Source organism: Kryptolebias marmoratus, linkage group LG18, assembly GCF_001649575.2.
Source record: "Kryptolebias marmoratus isolate JLee-2015 linkage group LG18, ASM164957v2, whole genome shotgun sequence".
NCBI lineage: Eukaryota > Metazoa > Chordata > Actinopteri > Cyprinodontiformes > Rivulidae > Kryptolebias > Kryptolebias marmoratus.
Window position 1 is genome coordinate 10,084,004 of NC_051447.1, and position 23,112 is coordinate 10,107,115.

At 40.2% G+C, this 23,112-nt stretch overlaps 1 protein-coding gene across 2 annotated transcripts in view; it reads right to left on the bottom strand.

Annotated features, from left to right (window-relative positions):
- The window catches only part of apaf1 (apoptotic peptidase activating factor 1), a 41,300-nt gene that overhangs the window by 5,568 nt on the left and 12,620 nt on the right, over positions 1–23,112 (bottom strand). The window contains exons 22-27 of one of the 2 annotated variants that reach the window (XM_025004967.2): positions 22,050–22,166; positions 19,984–20,109; positions 17,373–17,504; positions 17,156–17,281; positions 15,516–15,641; positions 12,894–13,040 (exon numbers count right to left, since the gene is read on the bottom strand). In XM_025004967.2, coding sequence (XP_024860735.1) covers positions 12,894–13,040; positions 15,516–15,641; positions 17,156–17,281; positions 17,373–17,504; positions 19,984–20,109; positions 22,050–22,166 — 774 coding nt within the window. The remainder of the gene's footprint in view (positions 1–12,893; positions 13,041–15,515; positions 15,642–17,155; positions 17,282–17,372; positions 17,505–19,983; positions 20,110–22,049; positions 22,167–23,112) is intronic. The other variant, XM_017411553.3, reaches the window with a different exon arrangement.

The window sequence follows — 23,112 nt, forward strand, 5'->3', positions numbered from 1 at the left end:
CTCTTGGCTAAAGGGGCAGTGATTCACCGTCTGGAGCCGCGAGTCAATCGGTCAAGTTGCATCGTTGTTTTTTCTTTTTATTTTAAATCCTACTCATCTGGTAGTCTGACAAGTCTGTCATGGTAATTTGAGGCTTGTCGGACGTCTGGGTGGTTCACAGTAGGTGAAAGGTGTGGGCCGCAGACCTCCCAGCAGAGGCTGGATTCACTGTGAGCACGAAGCAAGCGGGTGGATTTGACTCAGCATCAGGTGTTGACTCAAGTTGTCTGGACCCTCGGGCCTTTCCACAGTCCTGCTGCAAATAAAATGTAAGAGTCTAGGCAGAAACAAAACCACACGCAGACTAAAAGCAAGAGAGAAAACAACTAGAGTCAAAGCACAACAGGACTTCAATCCATGAGTAGCTGCAACAAATGAATCATAAAACTCTGTCATATTAGGAGCAACCATCACACCCTCCGTGCCTCCAGCTGGTTAGATAAAAAAGAACCAACAAAAAGAAAAAAAAAAAAAAGAGGCAAAATAAATGTTTAACACTTTTGGGTGGCTCGGTGGTAGAAGAGAAAGAGACGTGGACAAAATGTGAGAAAATGATGTTATTTTCAGAGTCGAACTGGTTTCACTATAAAAAAAGCTGCAAATCACTATGATGAATCATTAACATACAAAGATGATAAGACTTGAGTAGAAGGCATGCATATTTTATGAGCTTGTGTTTTAATTTTTAATTTTACGATTTTTTTTTTTACTCAGGAAAGAGCAAAGTGGAAAAAGAAAACAGAGCTGCGTATAGAAGGATAGAAGGTTTACATGTGAACTAAACAAAGAGACCAGAGCAGAAAAGATGTAAAAGACTCTACAAACAATCATACATTTATTAAAGCAACAAGTCCAGAACAGTTTTTTTTTCCTTCTTCAGATGGCTGATATTAACACTATCACTGCAGGGCAGCTGATTTATGGGAGTTAGTGATGCATGTAAATGCTAATTGACCACATTGTGTGAAGATCTTTAGGTTGCTTAGTGTGCATATTGTTTGAATACTCTGACATCTAAAAAAAAAAAAGAGGAAAAAAAACTCATATGTGCTTTTGTTTAGATGTGTAAAAGGAATATAAATAAAAGATTGAAGCATACAGATGAAACTAAGTGGAAAGCTATTGATAAACTACAACAATGCAGTGATATAAAATAAGACATTTATATTTTAAGTGTCACTTGCATCAGTTTGCTTCATTTTGATTCGAGGAAATAGTTAAGCATGACACAGCCAGTGAATTAAGGATTTAACCTAAACCTTTATTCAAACCTTCTGAAATTCATTTGGATAATTCCTAATCCTGGTATCCTCATATCAGTCACTTATCAGGAATTAAATAAATAAATTGATAAAACAACAATATAACCAATAAAAATCTGGGTTTTTTGCCAGTTATTGTGCTGAAACAGTTGAACAAGCTGGGGTATGTAACCGGATAAAGCACATCCTAGCATCCCTGACACAATGTTTGCCATAGATAAAACAAGACAAACACATTTATGATTGTACTATTTACCAAAGATCTCATGTCTGCCACTATTGGAAAGCTCAGATTTAAGTGCAACCTTTTGTATGCATCACACAACTAAAGCTCAATACAAAACGTGACCAAATCTGCTTTTCCCCCTCGTTTTAGGAGACCACAGTGAGAGTTCCTGCTTATGGTAGCCTAAAAATAAGTATTTGAAGTTTTGAGACGGGCACTGATGTCATTTCTGAGCTTCAGCACAAAAACCGTAAATGGCTCTGGACTGTCCTGATGTGTACTGACCTTCTTCTCTTGACAGACAAACGCTGTCTTCATAAAAATCCACTTTCTGGACGCATTTTGCAAATGGGTAATCAGGTTATTTCTCAAATACACATGACAACGCAGCTAATAGTTAGACAGCTAGGTAAGACTAAATAATGCAGCTGGGATTGTCTGTAAGTGTTTTTATGACACCCAAACGACTGATTAAAATGATACTCCTGTTGCCTGATGGCATTATATACATATATAACTAGAAGCACAAATTTATAACTTCCAAACCTGAAATTATTGCTATAAAAGCAAAAAAAGGACAATATTTGACAAATATGCTATTGTGATATTATTGTTGAATATCGCCATGATGATTATGATATCTGTTTCAAGAACAACACCCTACAAATGTCCTTAAAACTAGCTTGCTTAAACTTTGACATTGAATATTTTTTTATTTGTTTCTTTTATTTGCTGTTTGCGAACTGTCTGGCAAATAATCCACCCAGTGTGCCGTCTGCAAAGGTCAAATCTCACACAGTCATAGTGCCAGTGTGAGTAACCCACCTACCATCAAACGGGTTCTCAACATCTAATGCTAAAGGCTAAATAGGTCTGCTTATTCAGACTGCCCGAGGGAAAGTCAGCATCACTTACGTAAGGGGGAAAAGAAGAAAAAAAACTGTCTTGTGTGTACTCGCAAAGGCCAGAACAATGCTTGTGTTTGTGTGAGACAGCATGATTGGGTCTTTCAGAACGGTTGAGGGAGGCAATTCATCTTCCTCTTACATAAATAACTCCACTACGGAGTCCAGGGGGAGTAGGTACAGTTTCTAAGCTTGAAAAAAAAAAAATCTAATCAAATCATAAAGAAACCTCAGCCAGTACACAATGGATGAGGGCAGAGGAGGGAGATAAAAAAGCAAGAGGGAATACATTCCCGGAGTGGATTCAGGTGATTTTGTAAAAGCCACCTCCGATTCATCAGGAAAAAAAGTGAAGGACTTCACAGGTGAGTGTCATTCGCGACCAGGTCAAGAGTCTTGAGTGCGGGGGGACCAAAGTGTGACTCCGAAGCTGAATTATTCATGCAAGGTTCCATCTACTGAAATATTGATGCAGACTCAATCCTCGGCACATTTCTCCATCGCACAGAATCAGGCTTTATTCACTTCCTCTCACCTGAAATTCCACCAGAAACCCGCCAAAAGGGACAAAAAAAAGGAAAAGAAAACTACAAAGAGTGACCGTATTTATTATGTACTATTATAAGAAGATCTGTGTTCATGTCCTCTTTAAAACACACAAATAAAGAGAGAAATAGGGAGAATTTAGTTTTAGGAGTCAGTTGCATCCAAAATAATGCTGAAAGACTATTTTTTCAGGTTTTGCAGTAAAACAAATCGGCCGTTCAGACATCTATTTTCAGGGAATGCCTTGCTTTTCTAAACATAATCATACATTAAACAAATTAACCACCATCTTGCTCTTATTTTTTTCCTTTTACTTCCTGAACTACAGTGCCATCTACACTCATGTTTCGTTTTGGTGTGATTTGCAAAACTCAGCAATGTGGGAGAAACAACGGCCAGTTAAATATTTCACCAGCTTGTTTTTACCCAACAAAAAAATCCAGGCCATATTTTAGCCTCTGTCAAAGTTTTTTGCTTCTGCTTTCTCTGACTTGGGCGTACAATGCCACGAGTGGAGTGAGCACGCTCGAATATGCATTCCTGTAATCTTTTGAATAGAGAAGTCAAAATGACGAAAACCTAAGAAAAGACACACACGGGGTTGTTTTAGATCTTCCGAGCGTGTGAGGGTATTTTTAGAGGCAGGTCTGCGTCTACACTAGAGCTGCGCAGCGGGATGTTCGTTTCTGGAACAGTGTGATGATAAAAAAAAAAAAGAAGAGCCAAACAAAATCAAAAGTCTGAACGCTGCCCGAACCATCGCGGCGTCCTGCTAAACACCGGATCCTTTTTCCAAACCTGTCCCCGACAGAAAAGCAGAAGTTGTCAAAATTTGTCATTTCCATTTACGGCCAATTGATTTCACTGTACTCAAGTGTTACACAGAGGGGAAAAAAACTGAACTTCAATGCTGCAAACAGTCATCTAAGAATATACCACAATGAAGAAAGCAGACTTGGGCTGCCATAAATAAAGCCGTGCTCCATCGTACTCACAGACTGCATCGACGACGCTCCAAGTTTTAAGAGTTTATTGCATTTAGTTTGTGCTGAAGTGCAGCAACATAGAAATGGAAGCTTTAATTTAACTTGCGGAGATGAACAGAAGAAAGGAAATGATATATAAGAAGCTGAATGTTGGAGCTCTGCAATAACTTCAGCAATATCTGCTTAAAAAGCTCATGCATTACACAGTTTTTATGATGATTTTCAAAAAAAATATGTGCACTGCACACGTTTTCAGATCATGAAAAGATATTACAAATATTACTGGTTGGTGTGCTGATTTAGAACCAATTTTAACAACTTCTGTAAAGGAAGCTAGCTGACATGCTCTCTGAAAATATATATAAATCCATAGTTTAAGCTTATTATTGTTCCTGCATATGAAAGAAATCCAATTTTTGTGTTGTCTACAAGGTACACAACAAGGATGGTGTTGCACTGTGTGTTGGAACAAATGTCTTTAAAAGGTTGTTGGAGATCAAAACTAACATTTGGCGCCATTATTTCCCACAAATGAGCATTTTACTCCAAGATTCACCTGATAGCGGGTGTCGAGCTTCATACTAATCAGTCACCACTTTATTCTCCTGGAATATAATAAGTAAGGATTGAAATTTTATTAAAGCAAAGTGTCTTAAAGTTTCATCGCGCTAAGCTTCTTTGACACGCTACAAAACATTTATTTATTCTTTGACGAGTCATTTTTATAAACCCTGAAATGCAAACAACCGTCAGAATGAACAACCTTGCTGAAGAATGATTAATATTTGCCTAGACAAGAAAAAAGGAGCTACATTTGCTCGTGACTTGCGTGATCTCATCATACAGAATCTTGACTACTTCATACTCCATCTATACCTTGGAGAGATGATTGCCTTTACCCTGCACCCCATCCTTTTCCCGTCAGAGCTGCGCCGGCTGCTGCTGCTACCGGTTCCTAATGTCTGACAGGTTTTCCATCCATCAACCGTCTCCTAAGGGAAGGTCAGCGCAACCTTCTCCCCTTCGTCTCATCTCCCTTCTGCCGCACGTTGCTTTCGAGCCTTGCTTAGAGTGATGACCGTTTGGAACGGTTCGCCGTCTGCGCCTAATGATGATGGCTCAGGCTGAAGAAGCGGTAAAGAAACTCAATTCAGCCCTCTGAAAAAATAAAAGCTCCTCTGGCCTATTATGAAAACACCAGCACGCACGAAAACAGTAATGCAGAGGAGTGAAAATCTAAAAGTCCTGACAACACAGGAAGCAAACAGAAAGGTCACCAAAGTGGATAAACAACAAAAATGTCAGTGGGAAGAAGCATGAAATGAAGGTGTGAAACAGTGAGATAACTTTGGGAGGGGAGGGACAAGTCTTCTGGGAGCAAAAACAAAAAAAAAAAAACAAACTGAGAATGAAAGCGAGGACGGAGTATGAAGCCGAGATAAGGTGAAATTGTGTTTCTCCCTTTTTCTTCCATCTGCAGGCTCGTCTGAGAGCTGACGTCTGTCAACAGTGATGGCAGCAGAAAACAGTCTCCTTAAACACTTGCCCGCATCTGGGCAGAGTCTGCTTGGAAGAGTGCGAGTTTGCCACGAGCGCGCGAAAATGTGGGTGTGGAACGGCACAAAAGAAAGACAAAAATAAGTGTTCTCATTCAGAGGGAGAGCGGAGACGTTCTTCACTGGGCTCAGTGCTACCCAGAAATCTGTAGCTTGATGCATGAAGACAAACACGCGTACTTTTCAACTGGGACGTGTCTTAAGTGTAATTATTTCCCTTTTCTGGCACCTCGAAGGTATCTCTATTAAACAACGAATGAACTAAAGACCTAGCATTCCTTGACAGAATGAATTTCACCCACCGCCCTGCGATAGCACGATATGTCACGCTCAGATTATGTGTTGGGGATCAGTCTCGGCTGCCAACACACCAAATGTCAGCTCAACATCTGCAAAACTGACTGAGTTGTAGACCTTTTTGTGTTGCTTAAGTTTGATTCATTAAGGTGGCCATCTTGAACTGGATCGACTCCAAGCGTTAAACAGTTATAGTTGTACTTTTAACGATCACTTTCTGAAAGCTTCACTGATATCCGTCCAAGTGGCTCACGAGATATTTCGCTAACAGACATGCAGGGCTAACTCCAACTATTAATGAACAAGTTTTAAGCAATTTGAGGACATGCTGTGAATCACTCTCAGCTACAACCACATCGAACTGTAGCACAATGAGTGTAAAACTAACTGAATTATAGCCATTTTTGTGTTTTTTTTTTAAGTCAACTTGAAATAGTTAATGGCAAAATTTTAGTTTTAGTGCACAGATTAGGTGTTGGGGATCAGTCTCAGCTACTACCACACCAGATTTTAGCTCAGTATCTGTAAAACTGACTGAGTTGTAGCCCCTTTTGTGCCCTCTTAGGTCACCTTCGCCTTTGGGCAATAATGAACATTTTTCTTACTTAACTCATTACAAATATCAAGGAAAAACTGATGCAAAAACTTTATTAGTAACTCAGAAAGATGGGATAAATAGCTATGTGTCGAGTTGCATGAAAGTGATGAACTGCTTGACACGTTTACAAAAAAAAAAATCCAACCACTAATTTATGGTAATTCATTGATAATAAGCTAAAGAACATTTGAAACATTCAGTGGCATAAGTGAGTCAGAGGTGACCGAAATGGACGGAAGCCTTGTGTCCCTGATGACGGCTTCAGTGAAAAAGACAAAATCTGAAGATGTCTTTTGTGCTCCTTCGAATCTGACCCCCCTCTTAAGATAAAAATCAGACGCTTGCAAGAATCCGAGTCAGTATTTACAGAGAGACACTTCAGTGTTTTGTTTGCTGGATGATAGTGTGAATTATTCTGGGCTGCTGGGGGAGAGCGAGTGTGTTCCTGCAGGCACAACGAGCCTTTTCACACCTGCTGCCTCCCTCTTGGACAACAACACCGTGAAGGACTGTCTCATTGTTGTTTGGAGTGTGTGTGTGTGTGTAAAGGCCAGGTGTGAGACAGGTACAGCAGGACCCAGAGCAGGCAAAGGCAGGAGGAATGATGGGAATAGGTGTAAGATGTAACGGACTTTCTCCGAGTGAACCACAACACTGCAGAAACGCACTTCCAGTTAGGTACTTTTTACTTCTTTTTTTTTTTTTATACATAGTTTTGTATGTTAGAAAGAGCAATGCTGCAGATAAGGTGCATGAGAAGTGTTTAATTAAACACTCTACACTGGTACCTTCTCACAACAGGGAATTAGACAAGCACATACCCCCACACAATGGCCCGCTGCTTTTAATTACACTAACACAATCCAACCAACCACACAGAGAGGGGGGGAGTCATAAAACACACAGCAAGAACGAGCAGACAAGAAAAAAGCCGCCACAGAGAAGATTACGGCAAAAGCACAGACAGTCGAGTTAAAAAATAAAAATAAAATAAAAAGTTTGTGCCACACAGGAAGCCAAATAACAACAATAAGCAGAAACTACACACACAATAAAAAAAAAAAAAACACCTCAACGCCGTGGGCCTCGTATCAACCCTCCATCTGAGCGAGAGCCATCGCCTGCTGTCACTTCTCCGGCTCTTATCAAACCAGGAACAACATCATTCTGCTCAGCGGCAACAGCAGCACACCGGGGCGCAGCGTGGAGAGCTTCTGGAGCTTCGATCAGACGCCATCTGATAGCCGGAAACTCTCCACCGTATCTGATAAGACCAACCGTCCCGTGCTTTGTCTGCATTAAAGACAGAACCGCGTCTTCACAACGCACTCTTACGGCGACAAAGGTCGAGGTGTAGTTACTACCTCGTCTGAACAATGTGGATTTCTGGGAACGGAGACACGTTTGACGGGAGCAGATTACAATCAGTGAAATGGTAATCCAGAAAACAATCCTTAATAAGGATTCGCATTCATGCTAAACACTAAATTCTCATTTTCTTAAAATCTATCTTAGCGATACAATAACGAATTATTTCTTTGTTGTAACAATGCTTCTTGGCAATAAATCTTATACATTTGGAAAGCCTGTTTATGTCCCCTGAATGGTGCCACATACAGCAGAGAAGGAAAATGCATTTACGGGTTGAGCAGCAGAGCTGACTGTGTGGGTTGCGACCGTTAAAAACTTGCCAAATCTTCTCTGCCGATGCCAAACAGCTTATGTTCAGTTGCTACATTAAGAGAAGACTTTATCTATATAAACGTTTTATAAGTGCTTTTCATGAAATTAAGGGTCAAGGCTGTAAACTTCTTTATTAGCTCAGAATCCTTCATGAACCCTGGAAGGATCTCCGCTCCTCTTTACTGTCACTAAAGTAATGAAGGTGAGATTCAGATGAGTTTCCTAATAAAAAGCCTGATTGCATTTAATTTTTTGGTAAGAAAACTTCCAAAAATGAGCATAAAGTTATGTAATGAGAGCTAAATGGCAGAAAACTACTTGTTGGATTGTTTATTATTAATTATTTTGAGCTTCACATGGAGATGTGTTATGCTGATACATAGATTAGCCTCGGGATTAAAATCTATACTATGGTGAATAAGGAAAAAACATCTTCATGCCATTTTTAATTGAGCTTATTTGCACCAAGCACTTTATTCTTACACTTCAAGCAAGAAGGGCAGTGCTGTATAATTTAAAAAAAGTTATTTTTTAACAATGTTTTATGACGATCACAGTTGAATTTTTAATTAAAACTAAAGTTTCAAAGTAAAGTTTGCATGCTGTTGATTATAGTTCAGAAAAAAACGACTACAATTAAAATTGGTAGCTTCTATTAAAGAATAATGAAATATGCGCACCAATATAAACAAGTTAACCTCCAGCCTTTTAGTCTTATTTAAACAGACTAGTTTTGTTAATTTAGCAGCTTAACATGAGGCAGATAATAGAACTTGTTCAAACAATGAGACTATTTTAACAAACACTACAACTACATAATTCGTTGCTCTGTAGCCACATATATTGTTGTCATTAAGTAAGTAAAACAATCAAAATTATTTAAAATTGTTAAAAAAAAAAATTGTGAAGACCAATATCGAGATGGAATCATGTAAGCTTTAGTTTAAGTTATAATATGACAACAGCTTATTTTTATGTAAAATATGACACATTTCTAGTCATGATATGTGGTTCTCAAACCCCCCATCCTCACAATACTCCCAATTCTATTTAGAGCTTTTATAATATTCAGGACAAACTTCAATATCTATCGGTCTACATCGGATCATCCAAATGCACATTATAGTCCATCTTTTTGATCCCACTTAATGAAAGTCTCTTCTTTACCCCAGCTGAGAATAAACACAAACCAAACATCCCTACGAGGACGTTCAGATGGCTGTCAAACCGTTCCACCAAGACTGACAGAAAGATAATTACAAAAGAAAAACTCATCTCGAAATTTTAACCAACAAATTATTATTTTGATTATTATGTTTCTTGCTTCGTATTTATATGGAATCTTTATCGTTATATTTAAAATTTAGAGGCACGGAAGAGATCAGATATGAGAGGCCTTTTTAAATATGAGTTAGAAACTGAAGCCATTTGTTGACTTTAAGCAGACGACACGCCGACAACCAGTATTAAAGCTAATGGACAGTCGACATTATCTTTATGCCCTCTTGGTCCGGGGGGCTACATTATCTGTCAAGGTAATTACTGTGACAGACAGGAAGTCCCCTCAAACGGCAGACTAATCCATCACCTCTCGTCGCGTCCACACGCCGATCCATCAAGTCAACAGTCATGAATATGTACGCGCAGGTGTCACCTTGACTGGAGCAACAAGTCGGTGCCGCCTCCACGTTGGCGTTTTATACTTCCTCCTGGGTCTGTAAAAGCAGGTCTAGAAGTGCATTAAAAAGAAAAAAACCTTTAAACTGTTTGAATTTTAAACCAATTTGTGCATCGCTAGGCTTGTTTAAGGATGACTGTCGCCATGACGAAGATCATGAACTCGAAAAACAAATATATTAACAGACACAGAACCAGTAAACCTACAAGACTCTCTCCTCTCTAAAATGTTTTCTGTTTACTGGATTTTCATGATCACTCAATGTGAAGGCGAAAAACTAAGAAAATGTAACCCAACCAGTCAACTGTAATAGTAGTTTAGACTTTAGCAAACCTGACCTCATCAGAAATACTGACTTAAGTTATGTGGGGATGCATAGTGTTTGCATTTGATTGAAACAGATTATTTTGATTTATTTTGCCTTTTTATAGAACGACCCAAAAATAAGAACACCGTTGAAAGCGACGCTAACTTTAATTCCCCTTCCTTCCCATTATTAACATAACTCAGCTGCAACCACATACAGTTTAAAGCACTTAATTTAGCACTTTATGATCTCGTTTTATTACATTCAGTGCTTTTAACCCCCTTCTCATTTCTATCCAATAGCCTCCTTCACACGGCTGACTATTTTTACATCTTCAGATTTTTCAAGAAAAACAAAATACAAAATTAACTAGCAAAAAAAAAAAAAAAGGAAAATACGAGGTTGTAATTAAGTTTTGATTCATTTCCAGGCTTCATGAGCTCATCATGAGAAATCTGCTGGAGATGACATGATGATCTGTATTGGCCATCCCTCTATAAAAAGCCTCAACCGCAGCATCCGCTGCTATCAACAGAAACATCTCCATCGACCCACGCGCGCGGGCATAAACAAAAGCGCATCCGTGAATACAACAGTTTCCCCTCCCCTCCTCCTCCTCCCCCCACGCAGAGCATCGGGAGTAATGTGAGCTACACAGCCTCATCGATCAGAAGGCTTCTCCCGGGAGGATTACATCATCCCTCAACAAACAGTCAATCAGCATCCAGCAGAGACTGGCCGCTCCGTGACCCCATCTGCTGCAACAGTAAAGACAATAACCGAGAGGCGCATTATTTCCCCTCACGTCACAAGGTGGCACTGACAGGTTTTTCCAAAGTAATGAGCGTTTTATCGTCGACCGGCAGCTATGCAACAATAGTAAACGTGGCCTCGTGTGACCTTAACGGCCCTCCTGCTGGTGAGATCATTCTAACGACGACTTACAAGCCCGACACTCCCGAACCGCGAGCAGAACTGAACGAGCCTTTTTGGATGAGAGGTGAAACGCCGCCAGAAAATAAGAGATGAAGCCTAATTGCTTTTTATTGAACCACTTAAGGTCGTTACAGTGCTCACAAATACAACTGTCAACACAGCGGCGCTAGCTCGAGCCGGAAGATCGGTTTAGGTCCCAAAAAACACACGCAGACAGTTGCATCAGTGAGAGCCCAGTAAGTCTTCATCAGATCTTATTTTTCATGACAACAACTTACTTTTATACCTGCGTTTGCTCAGGTAAAATAGTCAAGAGTTGAGACTGGTAATATTCATAGATATCTGTTATGATAAGCAAGAGAATTAACTTAGCAAATAAAACTAAATCTGACTGCATCTTATATTCATCTTACTGTGTTTTATAAGTGCTATTTTAAGGCCTGGCTAGATTGGCAGTTAAACTCCTGTCTCCTCCTGCTCCCCTTCCCTTACTCCTGCTCAGATCGTCAGATGTTTAGTTATTCCTATGCTCCCTTTTGCAATAAACGAAGGCTTATCACTGCGCTGCTGGTGAGGCTTATGGAATTGGAAGCAAAGCTCTGCACAGCTGAAAATAACCCATTGGCTGCAGCAACTAGTCATGCCGCTTGGTTGAGAAAGAGGCACAGCGTCGAACAGAAGCCTGTGCTTCATTTTTTTAAGCCAATTTTCCAAACTAAGCCACAAATAATGCAAATACTCATAAAACACAAACAAACTTCACATTCTACTTGGAACTTCATTTTGTCTAACGCCCTCCCGGGGTGTGTGTGTAACAAAATACATAACATCCGTTTAGTGTGTATTTAACCATCGTCTTAGCTTGTTTTCATTTGTGTTACAGCCAAGTATACTTTACTGTGAAAAGGCATAAACATGAATTAACTCATCGTGTGGGCTAATATTACTATACAACACTATTTAACCAGCAGCAAGGCAAATTTATTGGTATAGTCAGTGATTAGGATCAGTCTATGTGATGGAATAGAAGCTTTGGACTGTGCCAAGGTAATCTTGGCTTGATCCATGCTGGTGAATATTTCCCACTGATGAATGGTGTCGCGTTGCCTTCCCTGATGACTTAGAACTGTTTGTGCAGTACGAGGAGGACACAGAAAAATAAGGTTCGTAGTTTTATTATTTATTATGCTGACCAGTTTTTGCTTTACATCAGTGGGTGGGACAAAACACATATTTTTTTTGTCCACTGCCCATCTGTTACCTATCAGTGCCCTGCAGAAGAGCAATGCTTTTGAGCCAGTAATCTAGCTTAAATCACTCCTTTAAAGCTCATTACTTATAATTTGTGAGGTTGTTTTATTAAAAGGACTTGGTGACCGATCGTTCTCGTTTTTCTTTAACAGTGAATATTCTCTGCCGTGCCAGTTTATGGAACTAAGTTTTATTTCCTCGTAAAACAAATCTCCAGAAAAGCGTCGACCATAAACCATCTTCATCTCTGGCTCGAACCCAGCAGGAAACAGTGTTTTAATGACGCTTATTATTTCCAATCTCTGCCCTTTCTCTCGGTGTAATTTTCTGTCATCTCGCAAATTAACTCTCTAATGAAGGCCTAAATAAAGTGTGGCAAAGCGTAAAGCAATTCTACATCCGCCAAAACGCGGTGGGGGATCTTTTTTTTTTCTCTGACACACACACAGGCGCTTAAGCAAAACCAACATTTGGGATTTATTCGTCAGCTAAGTGAGATAGTAGAGAATCAATTCAAAGAAATCCAGAGACTGAGCAAAACTTTCATTGCCAAACATGAAACTGCTCTCTCTTTGTCGGGATTTTGATCAGTTCACCTGGAGGTCGAGCTCGCGGTTGCATACCTTGATGTAGCCTCCGGTTGAGACGAGAAGGGAGTCGTCCGGTGAGAAGTGGAGATCTGTCACCCAGCCTCCGTGGAGGGAGTCCATGCCGTCTTTACCGTCCTGGGAACAAATCTTCAGTAAAGAGCCATCTTTGACTCTCCAGAGCTGTGGCAAACAAACAAACCAAAAACAGTCCCACATTAAATAAAATGAACTAAAGAAATGCTGGTGATTACTAAGAAAGGCTTATAGAAATGATGTTGTATTGAATCAATAGAAGATCAAACGTAAAAAATCTTGAGGCAGTGTTTATTTTGCCTCTTCTGGGCTACCGTACTTTACTAACAAGATGGTGAAACAAGGCAGAGTGGTTGTTTTAACGTATTAGACGCTAATAAAAACATTTGTGAATAATACATTGTTTACGCACAGGGATCTCCTTAAAGTCTAGAACTTTAATATCTTAAGCGACTCCATTAAAAGAGTTTAAAAGCTAACAATTTGCAGTGATGATCGAGAATAAGTTTATTTATTTTATAAAAACTGTAAATTTCTGGAGCACTTTCTGTCATGTCTAACCAAATGACTCCATTTTGACTGCTGTCTCTTTAACACCACTGTCCTAAAACAGACCCATTGAGTTGATTTTGCAGTGCTGTAACCCAATTATATCTGGGTCACCATGTGCTTCTCTTCACCATCCAAGCGTGACAAAGGTGACTAGGAGGATAAACACTGTTTTTTTTTTTTGTTTTTAAGTGATATAAAAGGAGTTTGAAATTATGCACAGCACCGAATGATCCAAATCTTGCAAAGGTTTTGAGCCACTTAAGTGGCTGAATAGTGGAAAATCAATGTGACCTGGATGACTGAAACTTAAAACACTGACATCTTGAGGTACAACTTTTTTTTTTTTTGGCTTGTTTGTTTTTGGTTTTACACTTTGCTTTCATGGACCCGGGCATTCTTGTACTTTTTATGTAATTTTGAACAATTTTCAAGGTCTTTTAAAAGTTCTTGGAAGGGTATTGGCATCTTTTCCATTCATTTGAAGACCATTATAGCAGGATGTTTATTGCCTGCCACCCTGATAGGCAGGCAAACATGCAATTGGTTGTGTCTGTGTGTGTTAGATTGTCTGTCTGTTAGAACAATAGCTCACAAACCACTAAATGGATTTTAATGATCACAAAGTAATCATTGCATATATATATTTAATACTGATTTCCTTTTGGAGTCAACCCAAATCAAGATGGCTGCCACAGCTAATTAACCATAGCAAACACATAAATAGCTATAACTCAGTCAATTTTACACATACTTAGCAAAAAAAGGGTGTGGTGTTAGCTAGGAGTCATCTTTGTCATATACTCTGAGATACGAATTCCTTCAAGTAATACTAGTTTGATTTTTTTTTTTTTTGTTTAAGCCACATATTACAGATCTATGAATAATTAAAGAAATAATGATACCCAAACTCAAAGAATGAACCAATGTTGTATCTATAAAAAACAGACAACTTGGCAAAAACACAAATTTTAATTGTGTTTTGAAGAACTTTGTTCATGGCTGCTCATTCCAAACGGAATAACGTGCCAAAAAAATGTGCCTACTTTTTAGGTAATAGCTGAGTCAAAACAAGCAGCCAAGGCAAAAAAAACAAACATTTTTTGGAAAACAGAAATCCAGCAGGACCGTTGCACGTGGCCACTGTAAAAGATTCAAAAGAAGTCTGGTTCCTTTGAAATAAAAACAGGGAGCTCAAGACTTTTGCACTGTACTAAATAAGAACTATAAGGGTTTAGGATTCAAACTTGACTCGATCTGCACACTGTGTTGGTTTACAGATGTTATGTAAGCGCCATACTTATTTGACAATGACACATCACACATGCAGCTATATTTATTTGTTGGCATTCTTCTTCACACTCGTTTCCATGGAGACGGAGGAGATTTCAGCACGTTATGTAATTGTACCTTTTGGATTCAGTCATTTCTGAATAACGACCGATCGCTGACGGGTTCTTGACTTTTCTGCTGCAGGCTGAAGGATGCATGTCGCTGCCTACCTCACACACGGTTTTTACTTTGTGGTTGTTTTTCCTTATTTATTTATTTATGTTTTTTTTGTTTTTTTTTTTTACATGAGCCGTTCAGACTGCAGGGCCTCAGAGATCCAATTTGGCAGCCTGAGCCTTCTCCTCCTCCTCCTCCCACCGTCTGACGGCTCCTCCTGTTCCTGCTCGCTCCCCAACTTCTTACACTACACCTCCTCACGAGGAGGAGCCCTGCCTCCTCTCTTTCATCTCAGCCCCTCTCGTGTGCACGGCGCTAATCACGAGTAAGCACTTTATCTAAATGAGGGATGACATGTAATTAGAGGGTGAATTGTGGAAATAAATGTTGACTGCTTTAATTGCTTTTTGTATTTTGAACGGAAAATTAGATGGTTGAAGGCACCGCCGCCGAATCTCCTGAGAGTAATACAGAGCTGTTTAATGTGTTGACACACAAGGACCACGTCTCATTTTGCATCATGCCTTTAACCCCTAACACTCTTTACTTTTAATTCCCCCCAGCTTAACAGAATAAAAACTGTTGAAGCAAAAGGAAGGGCCAAAAATATTCTCAGATACACACCCGGATCTCTCCGTTGTCATCCCCCGTTGCGAGGCGCTGGCCATCCCAGGAAAACCGGCAGCTTCTGACACACTCTTGGTGACCTTTCAGCGTGTACGCACACTGCCAAGAATCACAGCGCCACACCTACAAGCAGAAAATAATCCATTAGGAAGACTCAATTAAAACAAAACCTGCATGAACTAATGACATGAGTGACTAAATAATCATGGAGGAACCAATTCTGAACACACAGCTACATCCTCTTTTAAACACAAAGACGCTGAAGCAAGAATTAAGAAGATAAACTACAATTATACAAAACAGAGTCCTTTTTGCTCATCCTGTAACAGTCGTCATCCTTGATAAATCTTACGAGTACAGACAGTTGTGCCAGTGCGCTGCTTGCTTTGTGTCGCCATCGTGTCTCTGTCTGTTAATGGGTGTTGTCTTCCACACTTTGCTGGTTTTGGATTTCTCATTTTCACTTTTTGCCCCCTCCACCCCCCCGTCTGTTTTTAATCCATTGTTCCCCTTAAACGCCTTTCTTCCCTTCAGTTCCCTTACTATTCTCTTTGCACCCCACGTTGCACAGAAATAACACGACTTATAATTAAGCCCTTCATTTGGCAGGCAAACTAAATCTGCACACAAATCTCTTTATCTGAAGGTCAGGCAAAACGAAAAAAAAAAATAAAAAAGAACAGAACAAAGCACTCTTTTTTGTGTCGCCACTCAAAGCCACTCATTGCTAAAAAAAAATTTTGACCTCCAGATAGATGGAAACCAGGGACTTTGATGATTTATGTTTTATTTTTTTTTAGGCAGAAAGGGCCTAAGTCAGTCTGGAGACCAAGGACAATGTGATTGGCTGCTGACCAGCCTGAGTAACACACACACACACACACCTCAATTATGATCTTTGCCAAATTCATAAAACACACATTCACCGAGGTGGTTGGCAACCACGTTCGAGTTTCTGTGTGAAACTTGGTAGCAGGGGCTCTCGATCAAGTAATTTAACAAATGCCAGCTAGATTGGCTTTGAGTTGTTGTTGTTTCTTTTAATCTGGAACAAAAATAGTTCTCAACGGTTGCATAACTGTTGGAGACTGTGGGATGGTGGTGAAAAGAACCTGGTGTCGAAGAGCAATACAGTTCGGCTCGTCCTTCTGTCCACAGCGCAGTGAACGTCTCTGTAGATGGTGATTTGGAAACTACTGTATTTACAGAAAGCCACATCTCGCTAGGCCCTTTTAGTCAAAGTCAGGCCAAAGTCAGACGCAGCGGTGTTGGTAAACTGGCAGGCACTGCATTCAGATAGGGAGGTGGGTCAGCTGGGGGCAGCCAACCTGCTGAGTGGGTTGGCCTGCAGCACTGCGAGATGCATTCAGACTGGGAAAGTATGGAGGAGGACAGACTGACCTGCAGCCATCTGATGCATACTCGTCTCTAATGGCTCTCATCTCCACACCGGACAAACATTTAGCCTCAGAGATCACACACACAGCAACACATCCTTGTTTATTTGCCGTAAGTGAACAGTTAGGACGATCTGATGGAAGATGCTGGTGTGTAATAGGTCATGCTGTTACTGGAGGTACAAACAGATATGTCTCATCTCATGAGGAAGTGTGTGTGCGTGTGTGTCAGCAGTAAACCTTAGCGGTCTTGTCGGCAGAGGTGGTCGCAAAGAGACATCTGTCTGGCGAGACGTGACAGGACAGAATGGCTCCCTGATGAGCCTCGATGTCCTGCAATTTTGTTCCACTCTCAATGTCCCACACCTGACGATGAGCAAAGGACGGCAGATTATTTACAGTTTGACTTTATGCTGCTGTTAAATGTGGCAAGAGTGTGTGTGTGTTTGAGTTTCACCTTCACGGTACTATCAAAGGACCAGGACAGTAGTCTCGAGTCATTTGTTGAGTCGGAGAGCAGAGAGAAGCATCTGACTTGCTCCTTGTGACCCTGAAGTACTTTACACTCCCCTGACTGCCACTTCCACACCTACAGGAGATAACAGAGAGGACGATCCGTTCACCACTTGGATACCCATACAGATAAGCAACAATCCAAGACACATTACACTGTCATTTTTCTTTTTTATTAAACCAAAATTACAGAGGCATTCTGTGACAAACTATGTACAGATATAGATCAAATTCCTTGTACCCTGTCACTACAGGACACACCTTAGTTTAACGTGTCCCCGAGGTCAAATTATTATCGTTTCTAGGTGAACCATCCTTTGTGTTAAGGCCAGTTTCAAACTTTTTTTTTTTTAATCAATATAAAGCCAAAATTCAGAAGCAATGACTGAATTTCAGTAATTTTTTTTCTTATTACTACTTTCGTCAGTTTCAAGTTCAGTGACCTTTGTGGGTTTTTCTTTCTGTAACAAATGTGTGCAAATAAATTTATCTGCATCTTTATATCTCATAATCCAAGTTTATAGAACTTCTTATTTATCTCCTGTTGGACATTTTTCAGCTTCTCAGATTGTTGTGAGGGAACCGATTCTTCCAAACACGGCTGCTTTGTTTCGCTGAGGTTTGCAGGCGTTTCTTTATGCACAACTCTCAAATTCATTTCAGTCAGGCCAAGGTCTCCACTTTGACTGTTTCAGCAACCTAATTCTTTCCTTTCTCAGCCCTTCTGCTGTAGATTTGCTGCTGTGCTTGGGACTATTCTGTTGTGTGACCCAGTTTTGTCCATTTTATGCAGCTCCTCTGAGGGTTTATTTACCTAATTTGAAGGCCTGATTACCTTTTTTTTTTTTTTTTTAAACTTTCCCTCATAAAAAGAAAATATTTCTTAAGAATGAAAGCTTTCTTGAATGATTGCACAATTATTAAACATATTAACAGGAAAAAAAAAAACAGCTGGCATTTGTGATGCTTGTCTGGAATTCTCAGTGTGCTTTAAATAAAATATCAGCATTTCTGTAACATACTTTTGCTTTTTGCCTCCTGTGCGCTCCGCAGAGTATTCCCAGTCATGACAACACGTATCGGAGCAATGCATCAATGTGTGGTAGCAATGCTTTTCTGAGCCTTTTTTTTTTTTTAAATTGTGTACAAACATACCAAAATGTAAGAATTTTTCAAACACTTTTCAGCTTTTGAAGGATAAAAGGATGGAAAATAATAGCCACTTTTTACAAAAAAAAAATGAGGAAGATTTTAGTCACTTCTATGTATCTTTGAATCAATGTTACACTTTCAGTGTCACAGAAGAAATTTTGACTCGTCTACACAACAATAAAGCAAAATATTTACTAATGTTTGATGAAGTGTAGCTCTCTGTACAGACATTTTTACATTTTAGGTATAATTTTTAACCAAAAAGGCTGCTTTTTAGATTATGTTTTGGATTATGTTGATAAACTGTGGCAGCCATCTTGAATTGGATTGACCCCATTTTTGGTCAGTTGTAGGTATACATCCACTGATTATTTTCTGAAAGTTTTATTCAGATCCAATCAGTGGTTCAGTCTGTTAGAATATCTGCAGGGGATCAGTCTCAGCTACTACCACACAGAATCTTTAGGTCAGTGTCGGTGAAATCGTTCCAGTGTGCAATGTTGATCCTTTTCCCCTCTTTGGTCTGAAGGTTAAAACTCCATCACCAAACAACACCGGTGTCTTTTCTATTCACTCTGCGTTCGCATTAACATCTAAATACACACTCGCATTTCCTAGCAAGCGCAAGTCAAACAGCATGAATCTGAATATTTTCTGAATAAGCTGCGGAATGGTGTGAGAATAGTGATGCTGCAGGCGGCAGCCACATGAATACGGAATGAGGAGCTTTTGCTGTTGGAGAGGAGAGCGAAGGAGGTGCCGCAGTGGACAGGTCTGTGGGCAAAAAGAGGAGACGAAGGAGGAGGCGAACGAGATGAGAGAGGGGGAGGAGCAGAGGAAAGGGAAAAGTGAGCAACAGAGCATAAACGGTGGGGGTTGACAGAGAGTAACAGCCTGATGTACACACACATTCACCATTCACACACACAAACAGTTGCATGTGGTCAACACAGGAGCAGGAGGGAGATAAAGAGCTATTGAGAGCGGTGTAGCCAGAGGCAAAAAGAGAGGGGGGGCAGAAAAGAGGGATGAAGTGTGGAGGGGTGAAGAGGCCAACAGAGAAGCTGGTCAAGTTTAACAGGTAGGGGAAGGGGCGGGCACCGCAGAGACCCAAAACACTGAGGATGAATGATTCACTACAGCTAGTATTTTTACTCAAGGTGAAGGATCGGATGGAGGGAGAACAATAATCAATAACCGAGAAGAAAAATGGGAACTAAGGTGGGGGGGAGGAGTAGAAAGGAATGCCAATAAATAGGGAGGAGGAGGAGAAGGTGAAGGATGGATGAGGAACAGAATGATGAATGAGAAAAGGTGAAGCAATAAACAAGCAGAAACAAACACGAGAAGTATAAAAAGGAAAAGAAAGGGAGCGAGAAGCTGAGGAAAGTAGCTGAACCTACCCTGATGGTGGTGTCCTCAGAGGATGTGATGAGCGTTTGGCCACTCTGGCAGAACTGGCAGTGAAGCACAGTCTTAGTGTGCCCCAGAAGGGTGGCTAAAAGCTTACCGGAGGGCACCTCCAGGACCTGGACGGACGAGACAAAAAAAACAGCAAAATGAACATCAGCTGCAGCAAAAAAATACGTAGGGAAACAGCAAAGACATACAAAGGAGGCGTTTGAGAAGCACTGAGGCAAAGTGCCACAAGTAAACTGATGAGTTTAAAAACAAAACAAAAAGAGCTTTGAGTGCAACGATAGTTCAGTCTAGTCAGAATCACAAAGGACTGTCTGACAGCCCTGCAGGTGTTACTGCAGGAGACCAAAAACAAAGAATGCAGCTCTAGGAAAGTCACTTGCTTCAGCTAAAGTACAGTGTTCTAACAACTTCCTGAGGTGGGAACTTCTCAAAATATTTAAAGTTGACTTTGGGAGATGTGGCAACCTGTTCAGGGTGTACCCTGCCTTTGGCTAAATGACGTGAACAGGAACAAACAGGTAAAGAGACAAAGATGGAGAGATGGACTTTAGGAGATTCTGCAATATTACAGCCTGGAATCGACTTCGAGCTTTAACTAATCTCAACATAAACAAGGAAATTATAGGCACACCAGCAGAATGGCTGTTAGAACGACGTTTTCTTCTGAGCTATCTGTTCTCTTAACTGAAACATGACATATTTTAAGCCACAGTTAAAGAGGATCGCTACAGTGGCATCATGACAATCATGTTTGTGACCAAAACCTGAAAGAGCTTTGGCAAGTCTGCTTCAGCCGACTGCTGCATCCGTGTAGATGTTTAACCATCAAATGTTTTACATTAGCACATACGGTGTGCGCAAATAGGAAAGAAAAGCGGGGAATTCGTGACGGCAAGAAAAGGACTGAAGTTTTATTTCATGAAGGAAAGAAACGCCATCTGTTTGTCCTTGCAGGCCGCTCTTGTGATTATGAACAACAAAGATGAAGACGACAGCAAGGTTTTCTCACAGAGCCTCTAATCATAGCAGCCAGAGCACGTAATTACATAAACAGAGTTATGTCTGGTAAGAAGTAACTTAAAAAATTGTTGGTTTGCCTGTTGACGCAAATTTCTAAAAAGCACGTAGACGTCTGGACAAGGTTAGAGCTTTTCACAAAGAGCTCCTATGAACAAGGATCTGATTAGAACGCTACTTCAGAACAAAACTCCATGCTGACAAGCACCTTTGGTTAGTTTCAGCACACAGACTCCAAAAACAACAGACCTTTTTATATAGAAATGATCCAGTTTTGAGGTTGATTGATGGCTATAACTTAGTCAAAAATCTTCTCCACACTAACTGGACCTTTAACCAACCAATACATATCCTAAAATGCCCAAATTTAGACAAAATTACTTAAAGTAACAAAATGATTTCATGACTTATAATGAAAACTACCTTTCACTAACTCAGGTTCTTTCACTTTTAACTTGTCTAACTGTTGATTAAAGTGCATTGTCCCCTTTTTAAATAAATATGAGCCTGTCTATAAAGGAACAAATTAACTGGAAGACCAGCAACTCTCGGCTGACAGTAAAGTATTCAGACGAGAGGGCTGAAATGTTTGTGCAGGAACAAGCCCAAGGACATGCCAGCCGCGATTGTCAAGCTTCACATGCGCAAACACAAGTTTCAAAAGACCGTGTGAGGACGTCTCGGAGAGTTTTAAACATAGGGTTCAAGGTTTTGTGCTCATTTAAAAAGTAAAAGACGCGGAGCGCTTAAAAAAAAAAAAAAAAAAGCGCCGCAGAGGGAATAAGCAAATCGTTGAATCATTGCGAAAAATATTTTGAAGTCAGGGGAATAAAGAATAAAAGACAAACGAAGGCCAGTGAGGAGGCTGATTCCGCACGATTTGATAACTTCAGCACACAGTCAACTTGTTCCAATTAACTCGAAACATTTTAAACAGGCAAATAAAAAAACTCACACAGGAGCAAACAATTAGTGATTCTTGAACGCTCTGAAATGCAAACAGTTCGACACCGTCTCCACCGTACGCTACCTTCACGCTGCCTGAGCGCTGAGCGACTGCCAGCACCAGCCCCCTGCAGGGGGTCAGCAGGCGACGGATCCTGCAGCCAACCGTCCTTAGCACCTGACTAGCTGTCAGCCCTGACACCTGCCGCACAACACACAAACACTAACAATGCTCTTTCAGTCATTAAACACACACACCAGGGACTTTTGGTTCTCTGATGCACATTTTCTTCAAGAATCTGTCAACTTTTCACATCAGTAAAACAAAACCATTAAATCAGACCATCCCTGAATCATTATGATTGTTTTTCCTCCAGTACACTGATTACATACAAGTCAACATGGAGGAGGGAGGGGAGAAAAAAAATGGACAAACTGCAATAATCTGCTGTCCTGAGTTTGTCACAGGGCGCCACCTGGTGTTAGTGCAGGGGAGAAAAGCAAGAAATAAAGAAATGAATGAAGTCCAAATATAGTTGATAGGAACACATTCAGCTGTAAATTTTATAGAAGGGAAAATAAATCACGGAAAGGGTGACATTTGATCTAAAACAAAACAACAGTTCATTACAGACTAAAAGAAGCACACACAAATTAAAATCAAGAAAACCAAACGCTTCAACGTCAATGTTCATAAATGCTGAAGAGCATTAAAAATTACCAACCAAACTTGGCTGGAGTTCAGTTCCAGCTCTTCCACTTTTCTCTATGCTCTGACAAATTACTTTGCATCAATATGTGAATGTAAAATCCCAATGCCACAGAATTTAGGGACGCTCGAAAAAGTCCGAAACAAAGCTGGGTATCACGCAAAAACACCTGAGCCAAAATGGTCATGGTTCCCAAACCTTTGAGCTTTTTGTGCAATGTTGTGTTTTTATTATGTAAATTTAAAGAGGGGTGTTTATTTGCACCAATGCTTAATGTATTTCAAAAGACAAAGTTTATAGAAACTGGAGTCTGATACACCAGCTTATGCTGAAGACATTGATTTATTCTTGTAAAACGATCAGTTCTCATAGTGAAACTGTAACCGAACGCATTTTCCATATAAAAAAAAAAGAGACTCATTTTCAATTTTAGGTCAC